Source organism: Diadema setosum, chromosome 8 (assembly GCF_964275005.1).
Source record: "Diadema setosum chromosome 8, eeDiaSeto1, whole genome shotgun sequence".
In the NCBI taxonomy this organism is placed as follows: Eukaryota; Metazoa; Echinodermata; class Echinoidea; order Diadematoida; family Diadematidae; genus Diadema; species Diadema setosum.
Genome location: NC_092692.1, coordinates 30,794,946 through 30,811,782, shown reverse-complemented (window position 1 = coordinate 30,811,782; position 16,837 = coordinate 30,794,946). Strand labels below are relative to the sequence as shown.

Genomic DNA, 16,837 nt, shown 5'->3' with positions numbered 1-16,837 from the left:
TTTACCGTTGAACTCGTAAGAGTCTACTCTTTTTCATCAGACTAACTTATATTTGGACTGGATTCCTCTTCAAGTCCATAAATCCTGGCAAAGACAAATACTTTATTAGCTCTAACACCCCAATATCTCTCACACTCATTGTATATAAACTAATTGAGCCTATGATTGCATTCCCCCCCCCCCCCCTTTTTTTTTTTTCATAGTGAGGGGTGCTAAAAGCTAATGCTACTTAACATCATAATCCCGGCCGGGCCACAGTTATCATATTTCAGACCACCATTGACAAAACGGAATGGACGCGAGAAAACGCCGCGGCGGGAGAGGGATGGGCAACTGTGAGAGGCCGTGATTGCCGTGGATGACAAGACAGATTTGGTTTGACATACAATGTATCATGCATGTAGATAGACAATTCTGCTCTTGCATCAGTATTTTCTATTTTCTCTTTCACACTCTTCCTCCCTGCAACAAAATTGGCTCCAAAACATTTTGATAATTGTATAGGCAGTTCTAGAGTATACAAGAGTTTCTTAAAAGTTTCTAGCCTTATACATGTAAAATGTGGAAAGCACAATGGTTTGTAAATGATAAGTCAGTGGTAAGGTATCTGAGTAGCTAGTATCAGATATGTCCAAATAATATTGTTGAATCCAGGAAATTGTCACTGCTACTGCACTTTCAAGTCTCTAACTTGCAAGTAATTCAATAGTACGATTGAATTTGCCATCCATTTTGAGCAGCAACATTGACAGTGAGTTGAACTGACATTAGACAAAGCAAAACAAATGAGGTCAGGGTAGAATTGTTTGAAGAGAGTTACAAGGAAGTTTATCAGTTTTTCAGATGTATGGAAATGGCAATAGGAACCAAGTAAGAAAAAAAAAGCTGGGAAAAGAGGGGACATGTCTGCAAAGCCTGGCCTAATCACCACGTGAATCCTACTGCAAAGTGTTAAAGTTGGATATAATTTTGAATTAACAAAGTTGAAATCGGGTTCATAGCTGAAAACAGTTCAAGATTGTATTCAGTCTATATGTAAGCACATATGTAATTCAAATTGGTTGGTGGCTTGGCCTGCTTGCTAAGCTGATCATCTTTCTTTTTTTTTTTTTTTTTTTTTTTTTACTGTGCTTGTCTGTGGTTTTTGATGATACAACAGGGCTTGAATAAGATAATCTGGCTCGAATACTCGTAACCCTCCCTCGTGCAACAGTAACAGCAAAATTTAATAGTGAAAATAAGAATAGATAAATGTACTTTACAAAACTACAGAAACATGTTTTCTGGAATTCAATATACCAGTAATACATTCCATTTTCTGTTCATGACTCTATGAAAGATTTTAGTCCCTATTTATTCCAAAGAAATCTTTCCGGTCTTTTCTTGAGCACTCTATGCCATTGCATATATCTACCGTTTTCATCTGTCATTCCTCATTTCACTTTCTCTTCCACTGTTGACAAAAAAAAAGTAAATAAATCAATAATGCAATTTAAATCTCTCTCTCTCTCTCTCTTTCCTGCTCTGTGTGGGGACTGTTCGCGTGTACATGTATGTGTTATAATGTGTGTGCGTGTATGTACATTGTACCTGTGTGTGTGTGTGTGTGTGTGTGTGTGTATGTGTGTGTGTGCAATCATGGACCTACAACAACCTGTTGTTGTAGGTCCATGGTGCAATGTAGAGAGAACAAAGAGACATTCAATGCATACATCCCAAGCATTAGAATCACCACAATCTTTATATCATACAATATGATTTTCTGTTAGTATTCTATGTCCGCTTGTACTTTATGATGAATTGCCAAATAATAATAATAATAATAATAATAATAATAATAATAATAATAATAATAATAATAATGATAATAATAATAATAATAATAATAATAATAATAATAATAACAACAATAATAATGATAATAATAATAATAATAATAATAATAATAATAATAATAATAATAATAATAATAATAATAATAATAATAATAATAATAATAATTATTATTATTATTATTATTATTATTATTATTATTATTATCATTATGATTCGACACAACACATGCACAGCAATCTGACCACTCAGTACCAGGGGCGTAATCTTCTCTCGTCTGTTTGGTGGCTGCATCTGTATCTTGCAACACCACCACCATCAACATCGATACAGAAAAAGTATGGCCTTCCTGGGATTGAATCAACAGCTCCAACACACCATACCATTCCCATTTCACAGCATGTAGCTGAACATGTCACAAATTCTAAAGTTCCTATGCTGTTCCTATGGCTGATGTTTATCGTCCCTAATACAGTGGCCTCTCGTCATAAAAACCACTGACACAAAAAAACTCTCATGAGATTTTCTTAAACAGTTTTCTTGACTCTATGTTTGTAAAAAGCTTTTTGCTCTATTGTTTTAAGTTTAAAAAAATCAACTTAACAATGACTGTAAATTTCAATGGGCATAACGAGTTTGTAATTACAAGAATTGGATTTATACAGTCAACCTAGAATGATAACACTAATAAACCATCAAATTTGTATCAAAATGTATACCATTTATTTACATATAATTCATACAGGGGGGTTGGAGGTATTAAGCAATCCTGGATTTGTTCAGCTCCTTACAGGATTATCAAAGACATGTCCATGCCATGCAATGAATGCCCACAGCCACTTGTATGGTAAAAAAACAGAAGGATATTCATCTTGATATTACTGCATGCCATGTTTTTCGTTTCAAGCCCACGAATATTCTTGGCATGCAGTCCAATGTTAGAATGTTGTTCTTCCTGCTTTCCTGTCATTTACACAGCATTTATCATACCACGGTTCACACTAAGTGTGAGCATGCCTGCATTATCTCTCCTGGCACATTCACGGCTTTCTCTGTTGCCATAGTGACACAGCCCATAAGTTGCAGCTACATATTCTTTGCAATGATTTGATACAAGTCGTACAGGACATTCTGTACCGCATGCCTATCCTTTCAACACCAATTCCAGGCTGATTTCACAAAGACAGTCTTTCCTGCTGTCAAGCTATTCCGAGCTGAAAGCACTGCTGTCGAGCTATTCGGAGCTGAATCTGTAACTCCACAAGCTTGGCATCTGTTGGAGTTTGCCACTTGGAATCCTGTATTTCACTCCTTCTCTCTCTTCCCTTCAGAGGTTGGATACACAACATGTCCTGCCCATTGGTCCACTTAGTGAATCATGATGGCAGCTCGCCGTGAAGAATCAGTGACAGCAAAGCATTGGATGGTAGGTCCTCGCAGAGTGGGATGACTTTATCTGGAGAAACACACAACAGCAAGGAAACATCACGGAACAAAAAGATATCGAGAGCATATTCATGAAAGTCCTCTCAGAGATAAGAGTTTGAAAACTGCTTTGCACTGTAAATATATCACTTACTGACAAGTGTGGTCTGTGAAACTGAAAAATAAGGGAGAGTACATATGTGACCCATCACAACAAAAAGATCCTAAAGTCGCTGACGATTAAGCTGAGAAAATCGAGTTTGAAGTCATATCATCAAAATCAGTCAAAACTATCGCATTTCTGTTGGTGGCATAATGTAGTTTAATGTATCGTCTACCATTTGCCAGAATTTCGAAGCTAAATGATCAGAGTAAAGGCAAGAAATTAGTGTCTTTCTAGGCCATGATTTTCTGACACTCAACGGAAGAGAAACGTTTCCGAAGATTTGGATTTAGCGCTGCAGGTAGACTCTGCCCCTAGAAACGAGGGAGTGATCTTATTGGTCAGTGCGTGGCATCCTGGTTACTGATTGGTCGTGTGTAGACCACTGGCACTAAGCTTGAATGAACATCGCGGAGGTTGCTATATGAGCGGACCTTCTATTGTCAAGAAATGAAAACTGTCTTATCTTCCCTTGAACACGATTGCGTTGGAAACAAAACTTTGAAGGTGGTTTTCTCAAAATGCTGTTTTCCCAAAACGCTGTTTTCCCAGACCACTCAACATGGTCTCATAAAATCATCAATATCTCCACAACTGCATACTTTTATGAGTCATGTTATATATGAAAGGAGAGCAGAAGAGTAAGGGAATAATAGCGTGTTTTTGCTCAGCGACGTACGGGGGTTTCAACGACATGGGAGCGATCTCCTGCTATGTCATTTTCATTTTAATTATACCCATACTTATAGAGCTCTGAAAATTGGTCGAATCCATTGTGTCAGATTATAAGGCCAAAACCACCCGGTTAGAGACGACGGAACCTGGATCTGAATATAGAGGCTTGCAATGCACGTGTGATTCAATCATGCGTGCGTGGTGTCCGCTGATTGGTTGTTGATTCTGTGTCCGGCCTCGTTGCGACCGACATAAATCTGGGCAAGACCCGTTCCAGATTTCTACGCTACGGCAGGCTGCCCGCTGTTACTATAGTAACGTGTCGATTTTTGCACACGGACCGCAAATTCTACGTCCCTGCTGAGGATGCGAAAACCGCCTAGTGTCATGTCATTTTAAGAAAAATCAACCTCCATCGACTTTCGGATCCTTTTGTAGTAGAAGGTCACATAATATTATTACAAACTAAGCGCAGCAATCTTGGCAATATTTCTACTATTCACTTTCTCTCAAGAAATCCTCTCAAGAAATTTATTCTTGCCAAAGTTTCTACTTAAGTACTTTTTTTTTTTGGTGTACTGACACTCCATATTGGACAGACTTGAAAAAAGGCAGGTCCAAGACTCCCCCTCAAGCTGCTGACATTGATTCAATGACAAATATCTGGCCAGTTCTGCACATAGTTCATGTTCATAGTTCATTTCAAAATCTTGTTCAGAATTGGTTCTCATACAACAGATCGAGAAAATTTTGAAAACTCATTTGTTGAGAGTTGTGCATGGATTCTTACTGGCTGAACATACAAACACTGACAACAGCCACTGTAAACAGGCTATTAAGCATTTGTAGCAAGAGTATGCACACTTAGCAAGAAATTAGCTGTTGGCTCGCTAAGAATGCATCCAGTACAGTATTTCCATTACCACGTATCCAGTATGTACCAGTATGTACAGGATTCATGGTACAGCTAACCATACCTTCACGGCAGGCCAAAAGGAAATGCATCCAGTAAATTTGCAGTATGTCAGTAGTTATTGAACACATGATTAACAAAAAAAAAAAAAAATGTCTCCACTGTTCTATAAAACAAATGTTGCCCATGTCTGTTTAACAATTCTATGATGAAAATATTGATGAAAATATTAATCGAATTCCTACAGATGTACTCAGCCCTGAGCATCACTTGTAAACTATAGCATTCAATGCGTATGAAATTAGTCGGACAGTTCAAGTTTATACTGTGTACCTTTTGTAACCGGTAGTGTCCCTGTTGCCGTGGATACCTGCAGGAGTTGGGCAATCCTCTCCACTGCAGTCTGCACTGCCTCCTCGCCAAGTTTATTGTCCTGAATGGTGTGAACGGTCAGCATGACCACGCTCTCAATGTCCGACAGGGTCAGGACCCCGACTTTCGACTTTGCCTTGGACGTCGTCGGACCGCTTCCAGATTTCGTGTCGGACGATGCAAACAGCACCTGCAGAATGCCGAGGTGGAGCTTGGAGAAGAGCAGGGTGTAGTCGTGGAGGGACACGCCCTTGGGGAGAGTCTTTTGGATGGTGCTGCGGTTGGCATCCAGGATGAGAGGGGAGAGCACGCTCTGCCAGATGAGGCCCGGGAGGGGCCCAGTGCCGGAGGGTTCGTGGGACGTCTTGTGAGAAGGGTGGATGTGGAAGGCTGGGATGCGAGGAGGCGGGCTCCTGTCGGAATGGGTGTGGCTGAGGCACATGCCGGGCTGCTCCCCGATCCAGTTACCGATCACCTCCAGCTGGCTTGGTGGGATCAGCTTGATGGGTTGAGATGTGCCTTACGAGAGATGTGATTAGGGAAGCCATATCAGTGAAAAAAATGACTCTTGTTTCAATGATTGAATGCTTAAACCAGGTGAAAAACAATAGTCTGTTTCTGTAAGTTGTCAAGCTGCAATCACTGTCTGATGACACACTGGGTACACAAACTCCCATATCTATGTCAGGGCTGCACACTAACCCATTTTTTTTGCCGGTCCAACCTGTCTCTGTCGGACCGGTAAATGCTCCGTTTTACCATTTTTTACCGGTCCGAACAGCAAATTTACCGGTCAGCAACGACAACATAAAAAAACATTAAATGACTTGCAAACTTATTTTCTTGTTTTTTATGGACGTCTTACCCCCCAAACCCATGTACATTTTACAGATTAATATATTTTTTTTTTTTTTGTAAAACTTGCATTATTTGTTGCACAAGAAATAAAAAAAATAGAATGTTTCTTTGTGAATTACAGTGTCAAATGATAAGAACAAAATCAGATTGTATCAAATGCGTTTGTGACTTTTCTAAACATCGGAGCACGAACTTGCTGCGTAACCTGATCTTAATGGTCAGTTGGATTGCGACGATTTAATGAATTATTTTAGCTGTGATATTTTCTGATGCACGCGCTACAAGGGGTTCTTTATTTTTCTCCCGATAATCTATTCGCATTTGTGCATGCGTTCTTGAAAGGTACACGACATGCAGGGCCGAATTCGCAATCCTTTTTGCGCCCATTTCCACCTCAAATATTAGCGGGATTGTGACGATTTCATAAATTACCTCGGCTGTAATATTTTCTGATGCATGCGCCAAAAGGGGTTGAAAATGTGTCCTTTATTTTTTCCCGATAAACTCTTCGAATTTCGTAAGTGCGTTCTTATAAGATGCACCACATGGCCGAATTCATGATACTTTTTGCGCCTATTTCTACCTCAAATATCAGCGGGATTGTGACGATTTCATAAATTACTTCGGCTGTAATCTTTTATGATGCACGCGCCCAAAGGGGTTGAAAATGAGTCCTTTATTTTTTCCCGATAAACTCTTCGAATTTCGTAAGTGCGTTCTTATAAAAGATGTTCCACACGGCCGAATTCATGATACTTTTTGCGCCTATTTCTACCTCAAATATCAGCGGGATTGTGACGATTTCATAAATTACTTCGGCTGTAACTTTTTGTGATGAACGCACCGGCTAGAATGGTTGAAAATGAATTCTTTATTTTTCTCCCCATAATCTCTTCGCATTCCGTACATGCGTTCTTTAAAGGTATATGACAGGGCCGAATTCCTTTTTGCGCCTATTTCTACCTCAAATATCAGCGGGATTGCGATGATTTTATGAATTACTTCGGCTGTAATCTTTTATGATACACGCGCCAAAAGGGGTTGAAAATGTGTCCTTTATTTTTTCCCTCAAACTCTTCGCATTCGTAAATGCGTTCTTAAAAGATATACGACACGGCCAAAAATCATGATTCTTTTTGCGCCTATTGTTTCCTCAAAGTTCAACGGGATTGCGATGATTTCATGAATTATCATTCGGCTGTAATCTTTACGATGCACGGGCCAAAAGGAGATAAAAATGTGTCCTGTATTTTTCACCCAATAATCAATTCTCATTGTGTACATGCCCACACGTTACGGCCGAATTCACGATCCTTTTAGCGCCTCTTTCTACATCAAATATCAGCCGAATTGTGGCGATTTCATGAATTACTTCGGATGTAATCTGTTGTGATGCACACACCAGCTAGAATGGTTGAAAATGCGCTCTTTATTTTTCTCCCCATAATCTCTACGCATTCCGTACATGCGTTCTTGAAAAGTACCGGTATACGCACGGCCGAATTCACGATCCTTTTTGCGCCGATTTCTACCTAAAATATCAGCGGGACTGCGATGATTTCATGTATGACTTCGGATGTAATCTTTTATTATACATGCGCCAAAAGGGGTTGAAAATGTGTCCTTTATTTTTCCCCGATAAACTCTTCGCATTTCGTAAATGCGTTCTAAAAAGATACACGACACGGCAAAAAACATGATTCTTTTGCGCCTATCGTTTCCTCAAACTTCAACGGGAATGCGATGATTCTATGAATTATTATTCGGCTGTAATCTTTATGATGCACGGGCCAAAAATACTCCAAAACAACTTATTATCTTGGCCTGAGAGAGTGTTTTGTCTCAGGGTTGACAGAGATGAAAGCACGCAGCTGAGAGAATGTCTGCCAGCAATGGCTACCTATACAGTTGTATGTTGCACCATAGACACAGCACATGCACATTGCGAGCAGACATTCTCAGAACTACGTTTAACTACTAATTGATACAAATTCCATGTTCAATTTAGAACAAAATAAGAACATTATCTTCAAGAACAGACAAATTTGAATGCAAACACACACATGCACGCACGCACACACACACACACATGCATGCATGCAAATGTACTATATACATGTACATAACTGTGAGTCGAAAAAAAATCGACTCTCGCGAGAGTCCAAGTTCACTGAAGTCGACGCATTTTTTTCAGTCCCGAGAGCTTCGACTCATGCGAGGTTTACTGTATGTATTGCTAATTCTAATTGGTGGAAATGATTTTTGAGTCCTGGTAAACTTTGTTTCACCATCAATTGTTTCTTACTCTGGTAAGTGTTGAAGTGAGACATGAGAGCGGTGAGTAGGTGGTAGGTGAACTGGGGGGACATCTTGGCGACAGACTGGATGGCGGCCTGCGTGCCTGGCACCAGCTCACAGAAGTCGGTCATCACGGAGTCAGCGAGGCTGATGCTGTGGCCAGAGCAGTCCTAAGGGAGCAGTTCACAAGATCGTCATCATAGGGTTACATAGCGCAGGGGAAAAAAAAAATTGAATCCTTTTCACATCTATACCAAGACAGTTAGTTCCATGAAGCATTTCCAATCTTTCACTACTCTAGGATGTGCCCTATTGATCTTACCATGGAGGTAGAAAGAAAGATTTATGTACCTCCATAATCTTACATCTTTGTTCATATTTCTCATTTTCATACTCTCTTACGTTTTTCAGATTTTTTTTTTTTTTTTCATTTCTGATTCAAGTCTTCTTTTTTCAGTAAGACTGAAGGAGGAGGGGGCAAAATCTGCCCTCAATATTTTTTTTCCATGGTCATTTCCGAACTGGAAAAAAAACTGCACCTTGGCCTTTCTTGACTTTTGAGCCTAGCATCTTATTCATCTTTTGATTCTAAATGTAATACATTTTGAAAATGGTTACTTTACAGTTGTGAGCACAATGAAAATGAAATATCCAACAACACATGAATTAGCAGAGAGAAAATAGCTGTCTGATTAAGAAGACAGAGAGAGAGAGAGAAAGAAACTCATCAAATTGCGTTACCTTCTTCCACACTTAAACATACAGAGATTCAATGTGCAATTCCAAGGGGTGTTCAAGTTGGCTTGAATCAAACAGAATGGAAGGATTTTCATCGAAATTGTCAGATTCAACCTAAAAGTTACGGAATTTCAAAGTTTCATGTCTTGGCACAAAAGTGTTTTATGTGCAGTTAGCACATAGATGAGGCAATTTCATGAACTCGAAAAGATACAAGTCCTCACATTGCTCTACACAAACATCTCCACTAAATTTTCCTTCTTGACAGGAAGTTGAAAAGTAAACATTTAATTTGTCCCATGAAATTGTTTCTTGTGCTGCAATGTCCAATAAATGAAGACTTAGAAGACACTGTAATTGCTAGATTGCTGTCCAAAGACATGATTTGTACACTTTTTTGTGTGTGCCCAAATAAATGAGAAAATTGAGAGATTAATGAAAACATCACATTATCTTATGTGCTCATGCTGTTATTAATGTCACTGACAAACATCATTGATTTGTTGAACATGTGTGAAATTCTGTTAGTCTGTTTTCAAGTAAGATTTTGATGCAACTTCCACCATTCTGCTTATCTGATTCAATCAATCTTTACATTAAAAATTCAACTTGAAAATTGTGTGGAATGGCACCTATACCACACTAATATTGCCTGCAAGATATGAGCACTGGCAATTCCTGATAATACCTGATTGTAAAGCCACACGGCTGCACAATCCAACACATCGTGGCATCCGACACTGATCGCCAGGGAAATGAGTCGCATCATTGCCTTGCGCCGCTGCTCGTCCGCATCCTTCAGCGGGTGCCCGCTGTTGCCGAAGAGGGCGTCGAAGACGTTGTGGGTGGTGGCGAGCTTGCCGTTCTCGTGGAAGAAATGGCACAACTCCTCTAACAGCTGCAACTCCTGCACTGCAGTCATTTGCTGCATAATTGACACAACCAGATATCACAGCTTCCTTTAATCACAGGATTTTTCTTCTTCTTTTTTTGCAATACTGTTCGCGTATGACTGACATTTGTCAACACACTTGCTTGCCCTGAAATTTATGAAAATGTGTGTGTTTAAAATGTATGTGATACAATAATCTGAATCTAAAGCCAGATAGTACCTTTTTATATTGGTAATTTGTGGGTAAACTTAAAGGAACATGTACATTTCGTTTTCTATTTCTGACTGCTTTAAAGAGTTATGAAATGTAACATAATCCTTTCACTGGTACATAGGACTTTGAACGATGTTACTCTATCCATGATAAACAGCAGTGAATGATACAAAGAAAATCACATCAGGAAAAAAAAGATAGCAACTACATTGCACCAATACAATACTATAACTATAAATTTAGACAAAATCCTTCTTACATGATGACTGTTTGCAATATCTTCCTCTTCAAATCAGCAATGGTCAAATGTGCCAAAGCCTAATGGGACTATAATGGCATACTCGCCTATCTCTTACCATTAGATTCTTCTCTGCCGATCTGTAAAAGATGAACTCCTGAATGAGCATCTTGACATACTCCTGGTTCGGGAACTTTCCCGGGGGGAAATTCTCACATTGTTCGAAGTACTGGTCAAGCCAGATGAGGAGCGTGCGGGTGGCTCCTGGGAAGCCCATCTGTCCAAGCATTGACCGCAGCTGTGGGATCCTCTGACCGATGTCCGAGTACCAGAGGCAAACATCCCCTTAGAACAGCAGAAATATACGGTTCAGATTAGTCACTGATCAGAGACGATAGGTGTCACAAATCTCCGACATGCAATGCAATGGTATGATTATATTACCTGAAAAAAACATATCAAACGGAATACATCATTTCCATTTACATGAATCCAACTATAGCACATTAACACAAGAAGTCTGAGTGATGGAAAATGCCACACACACACACACACACACTCACACAAATATATATAAATAAATAATTGTAAATGACCATCTACTATTTCCTCTTTAGGCCTACACAGTTGGAGAATTACTGAGAAGGGGTTGAAATCCTAACAGAAAAACTAGTGTAAATAGTGAAATGATCAAAACTGGGTTGGTGCAAGATTTCAAATGGGTGCGAAATCTTGTTCCTTTGCATGAGTAAAGATCATACGCTATTTGTTTTAAATACAACACCTTGAACATCAACAGATGTGGTCCACACAGATTCTTGAATTTAGCACAGAAATGGCACACATTTTCCGTGATGCCATTGTGAACCATAATTCAATAATCATTATTGACTCTGAAATTATTGGCATAAATATTGTCGGATGCCTACAGAAATCGCATAGTTACTGATTCGCCACTTACTCGCTGCTCCTAAAAGGAATGTGCATACCCCCTAGAACACATATCATCTGCTAAAGTTAGCCAGCCACTCTGACTGAAAGCTGGCATCTAACACTCCTGGGCCCCACTGCTAGAAACTAAAAAAATAAAATGCAAGTCCCCCAAATCTTATGCTAAACGCAAGTTCATTACAGAGAGCATTGGTTAATTTGGTTTCATATGAAATATCAAGTACAACTTTGATGAATCAAATGCAATTTTGCATTTGATTCTGATGATAGGCCTAAAGTACTTGTGTTTGATGAGAAGTTCCATGAAAAATAGAGTTTCTAAAGGGCATGTGTCTGGCCAATAGTAAACGTAACCAAAGCAAGCACATTCTGATGGCGAATATATTCATTACATTTGCTGGCTACATTCTATTTCAGCAGAATGTTCACCTCAACCATGCAGACGGGTGTATGCATGTGATAAGTGGCAAGTCAGTTCTTGAACTGGTACTCATTACCAGTACTTTTGTGTGCACTTGACAATAATCATTGCAATAATTTCCTTATTTATTGCGAAATTTGCATCAAAATGACATTGCAATCGTAGTGCAATGTAGTTACCAATAATGGCAATATTGTAATCCCGGCGCGGGGCGCTGCTGCATTAACCAGTACTAACTAAGGCAGTACTACCAGTAGATTTCTACATGTGTTGGGGTCTCTGCTGCGTGCTGGCGATGCAAAAATGGTAGACAGAAAGATCCGTCTATCCGGAGGAGTCTTTTGTATTTTTGACATTATCGCTCTCCTCCGTAGACAGACGGAAGTTGTTAGTACCCATCACTGCGTGGATGTTCTTAACCCCTGTCTCTATGGAAAATTGGGTGAGGTACCTCACCCTTCTCGATTGCGTCTAATTCACGGCCCTAGGTCGGCAAATTTAAGCTTGTATAGCAAAATCAACATTTCAAGAATGCACTACACTCACCAGATTAATGAATAATCCAACATTTTGGTAGAATTTTCAACGCAAAACACACATCAACCAGCCCGTTGCGGCGTCACATTCAAACTGCAGAAACATATGAATCCATTACCCAATCACATGCAAGGTAGTTTCTACGTGTTTTTTTTTATTAAAACACGTACCACGCACGTGATTGGCTAACAGATTAAAAATGGCGACTTACTGCTAGCGAACGGCAATGTTGCGATATGGATAAAATTTCTGCATTATAACCTAGTTACTGTGAGTATTTCGATTGCACAATGTGAGAAATTTACCCCAAATGCTGCATAGTGCATGTCATGTCAAACTTGTTTGAATGTAAAAATGCTGTCTGAAATTTGGTTTATCGTAACGTTTGATCTGTGCGCGACCGCTGGCAGCGCATCCACACAGGAGCCAGAATCATTGACTTCGGTCTGTATAAGGAGGGGATCCGTGAAGCCAGACACAGTCTCCGCGGAACATTCCCCGACGACCAATCTTTCGCCTTCGGTCAACAAAAATGGTAGCTGCTTAATCTTTTAAACTCATTAATTTACTAAAATTAGATTGGTTAGGGTGTAAGCTGCATCAGTGCTTGAGAAGTAACACTTGTCTCCTCCGATGATTTGTAGAAACTTCTCCCTCAACAACTTAGATGTAGATCGAGAAGTATTGGTAGACATTCTATCGGGTGTATTCAACAAACAGAAAATTTACCCATACACTATTTGATACGTGTGGGACTACTGCACAGACCGAGATCTTTCCCCCATGGCCCATTATAATAAATTAATGCACCGCGCAACTACATTACAGCATTTCTAAGACTGTTCGGTCAGCAAGATACAAGGAAATTTAAGCAAAATTATCAAATTAAAACTCTGGAAGTAAAATCAATCCTGATATCACTGTCAGAAAGTGAAGTTTACCTGCACTCAATATCCCACTCTGCTCCTCCATGTAAGCTGCCATGTTTCCGATCAAACGAAATGAACTAGCTGAAGATGGCGCCCTCGGCCCTGGCCCTGAAAGCTCGTCGTCCATTTAGTCGGGTACGGTACTTTAATTTTTGTTTTCAGTTGCTACGACGTGTTCTAAATTGAGTATTTAAGGAGAAGAAACTTACAGAAGAAACCCGGAAGTGGAAGGAGAAATATTTTTTCTTTGTTTGTTTTTTTTTTCTTTTTGCTTCTTAGCTACTGAAGTGCCCCCCCCCCTCCCACACACACACACACACACACACACAACGAAAACGTGTTGCCGGCCATGACTTGGTTCCCACTGTGGCGTTTGTTTGTTTGTTTGTTTGTTTGTTTGTTTGTTTGTTTGTTTGTTTGTTTTTAATTTGGCTAATTAGCATAATCATGTAATTAGCATGATATGTAACTTATGTAATAAATTCACTAATCGTAATCCAAAAAGACAGAAAATATTGTTAAAGGACAAGTTCACCTTCATAAACATAAGGATTGAGAGAATGCAGCAATATTAGTAGAACACATCAGTGAAAGTTTGAGGAAAATTGGACAATCGATGCAAAAGTTGTGAATTTTAAAAATTTTTATGTTGGAACCGCTGAATGAGGAGACTACTAAGGCTCGTGATGTCATATGAGTACGACAGTATAAAGAAAATGTAAAGAAAATTCAACATATTTTCACTTTTTTCGCATAATAAAAGGCACTTGACTTGCCTCTTTCTAAAGGCAATGGGAATAATATTACCCATAACATATTATGTCAGTAACGAGTCAAGGGAATGTGTAATTTTTTCAAAAGATGAAATTTTGTGAAATTCTCTTTATATTTTCTTTATATTGTTGAACGCATCTTTATATTTTCTTTATATTGTTGTACGCATGTGACATCATACACTGCAGTAGTCTTCTCATCCAGCGGTGACTGCACAAAAACTTCAAAAATTCATAACTTTTGAACGGATTGTCCGATTTTCCTCAAACTTTCACTGATGTGTTCTACTAATATTGATACATTCTCTCAATCCTTATGTTAATGAAGGTGAACTTGTCCTTTAATACAACTTTTCGAGGGGGTTCTATGAAGGGGAATCAATCATAACGACTTTCCATTTTGCAATGACGCAAGTAACTCAGATAATTATGATAATTAACAAAATGAGCTGATTTGCATACTAGTATGTACAATAGTCTAGTAAATGATGCCATCTACTAGTATGTTCAAAACGTGAAAAAGCTGTTAACCCATTCCATACCGAATTCTGAAATCCGCCCCATTGACTTAATACACAGCCCACCAGGTTCCCGTATGGAACGGATTTAGGAGAAGGTTTTGTTGTTATTGTTGTTGTTGTTGTTGTTGTCGTCGTCGTCGTTGTTGTTAATTCGTGTTCTAGATGGGTAGGCCTACTGAAATAATTTCATTGATTGTTCCCTTATGGCAAGCTTGGGCGATTAGGGCCTATCTCTATTAGTTAATTAGCATATTCAGCTGATCAGTATGCATTGTATATGTAATAATATTATATTTATATGTAGTTTCGGTCAAGGAATACTGAAAACATGGGTGATACAACTCAATAAGTGGAAATAATTATATCACAATACATTTCTTGCTAACTTGAAAAACACATCCTTAGTGTCAATCAATGGTAACTCTCGATAATTCTCCAGCTTGGTCTATAGAATAAAACAGTAGATGGTGCCCCACAATTATTATTCTTTGTGTGTGTGTGTGTGTGTGTGTGTGTGTGTGTGTGTGTGCGTGTGTGGGTGGGTAGGTGTGAGTTATTGTTGTTGTTGTGTTATCACGGATTTCATCTACCAGCTAAGATATTGTTTGTGATCCCCTATGATGTCTTATCACAAAACATCACGGCATTTTGTCATTTCACGTGGTTCTGGTTTGTTTGCTTGTGTTTGTTTGTCTGTTAAGTGGTTATTGTTGTTGTTGCTTTTTTATTGTCAACTCCCAGCATCAATATCGAATACTTTCATACATGAGTGAAGACCAATGTCACGGCATTTTTTTTTCCTTTTCTTTTCTTTTCTTTTTTTTTTTTTTTTTTTTTTTTTTTTGATGTTGCTCGTTTCCTTGTTTGTTTGGCATCGTCCAACCGTGTCATTTACTGATCTCAGATTATTCCAACAACTCGCTCTTATCGCTTAGTTTGTTATCTGCTAAAAAAAAAAGAAGAAAGGGGGGGGGGCCTACTTCCTTTCTAGTGGTATTTGGATACAAAACAAATCATGGTCCTGCCTCAGAGCTTCTGCCGTTTAATTCAACTCTCAATCATGTCAATGTATGACATTACTGCTTGTGATTCATTTTGGAATGGAAATATAGTCCGTCTAGATAATAAAAAATTATAGTGAATAATCTCGATATTATACTTCTGTGTACACAACAAACTATTATTATGACGATGTAGACACCGTATAGAAGAGGCAATCTATAATACATCAACCTAAGTCCGCACGTGCATTTCAGCCATTTAAGATAATGTTCTATACCTTCAAATCGGCCTTTTGTCTTGAACAGTCTGTATAATGTGTTGCTCGAGATAAATCATTTTTGCATCCAAAAGAACAATAAATTTCACTATCATTTTAGAGTTGACATATTCAATGTGCTTTATATACACCAACCCCCGTTAAAAATAATAAGGTTAATTCTTTGGATTAGTATGCTGTCATGAGTAGACTGTGATATCACGTGTTGAATGATAAGTCTGACATTCATTTTGTTGTGTGTGTGTGTGTGTGTGTGTGTGTGTAGGGGGGTTGTTTTCGTTTTCATTGTTTCTTTGTTTTTATGTTTTTTGCCATAGTACTTTCAACTTCATGTCCAAGTTATTTCATCTCCAACAAACACGAATACTTGGTGTTACAAAAAACATTTCCCACTTTTGATCCTTAATAGTTCGAAAATTATTATATCAGATAACACTGTCATTGATATACATAGGGACTAGCTGAGTGCAATTTATGTGGAGGTGATTTGAATATGAAAGTCTGAATCAGTTTCATTAAATCCATGATTGATTTTAAAGTTAGATCCAAAATTTTGGTCAAATTGGAACCCTCAATAGCTGTGTTCAGACGAGGGCAGTTTTGGTCAGAGTAACTTCGGAGGAAGGGTCGGAGTAACTTCGGAGGAAAGGTCGGAGTAGTGCCCGTCCACGACCCGGCCCTTCCTCCGACCAAGATACTCCTAAGTTTTCTCAGGAGTATCTCGCTACCACGAATGGCCGGTCGGGGTAAATTGCCCGTGCGGACAAGCCCTCGGAGTATCTCTGAACTTACATTACCTTACATTTA

General features: G+C 38.9%; 1 protein-coding gene across 1 annotated transcript; it reads right to left on the bottom strand.

The window, feature by feature from the left end:
• Positions 1–2,539: 2,539 nt before the first annotated feature.
• LOC140231661 (integrator complex subunit 15-like) lies at positions 2,540–13,514 on the bottom strand. The gene is made up of 6 exons (XM_072311818.1): positions 13,470–13,514; positions 10,738–10,964; positions 9,964–10,200; positions 8,545–8,707; positions 5,343–5,900; positions 2,540–3,289 (listed from the first exon to the last, which is right to left on the bottom strand). Exons 1-6 carry the CDS (start codon positions 13,510–13,512, stop codon positions 3,210–3,212), a joined length of 1,308 nt encoding a protein of 435 aa, XP_072167919.1. The 5' UTR covers positions 13,513–13,514; the 3' UTR covers positions 2,540–3,209.
• Positions 13,515–16,837: the final 3,323 nt, after the last annotated feature.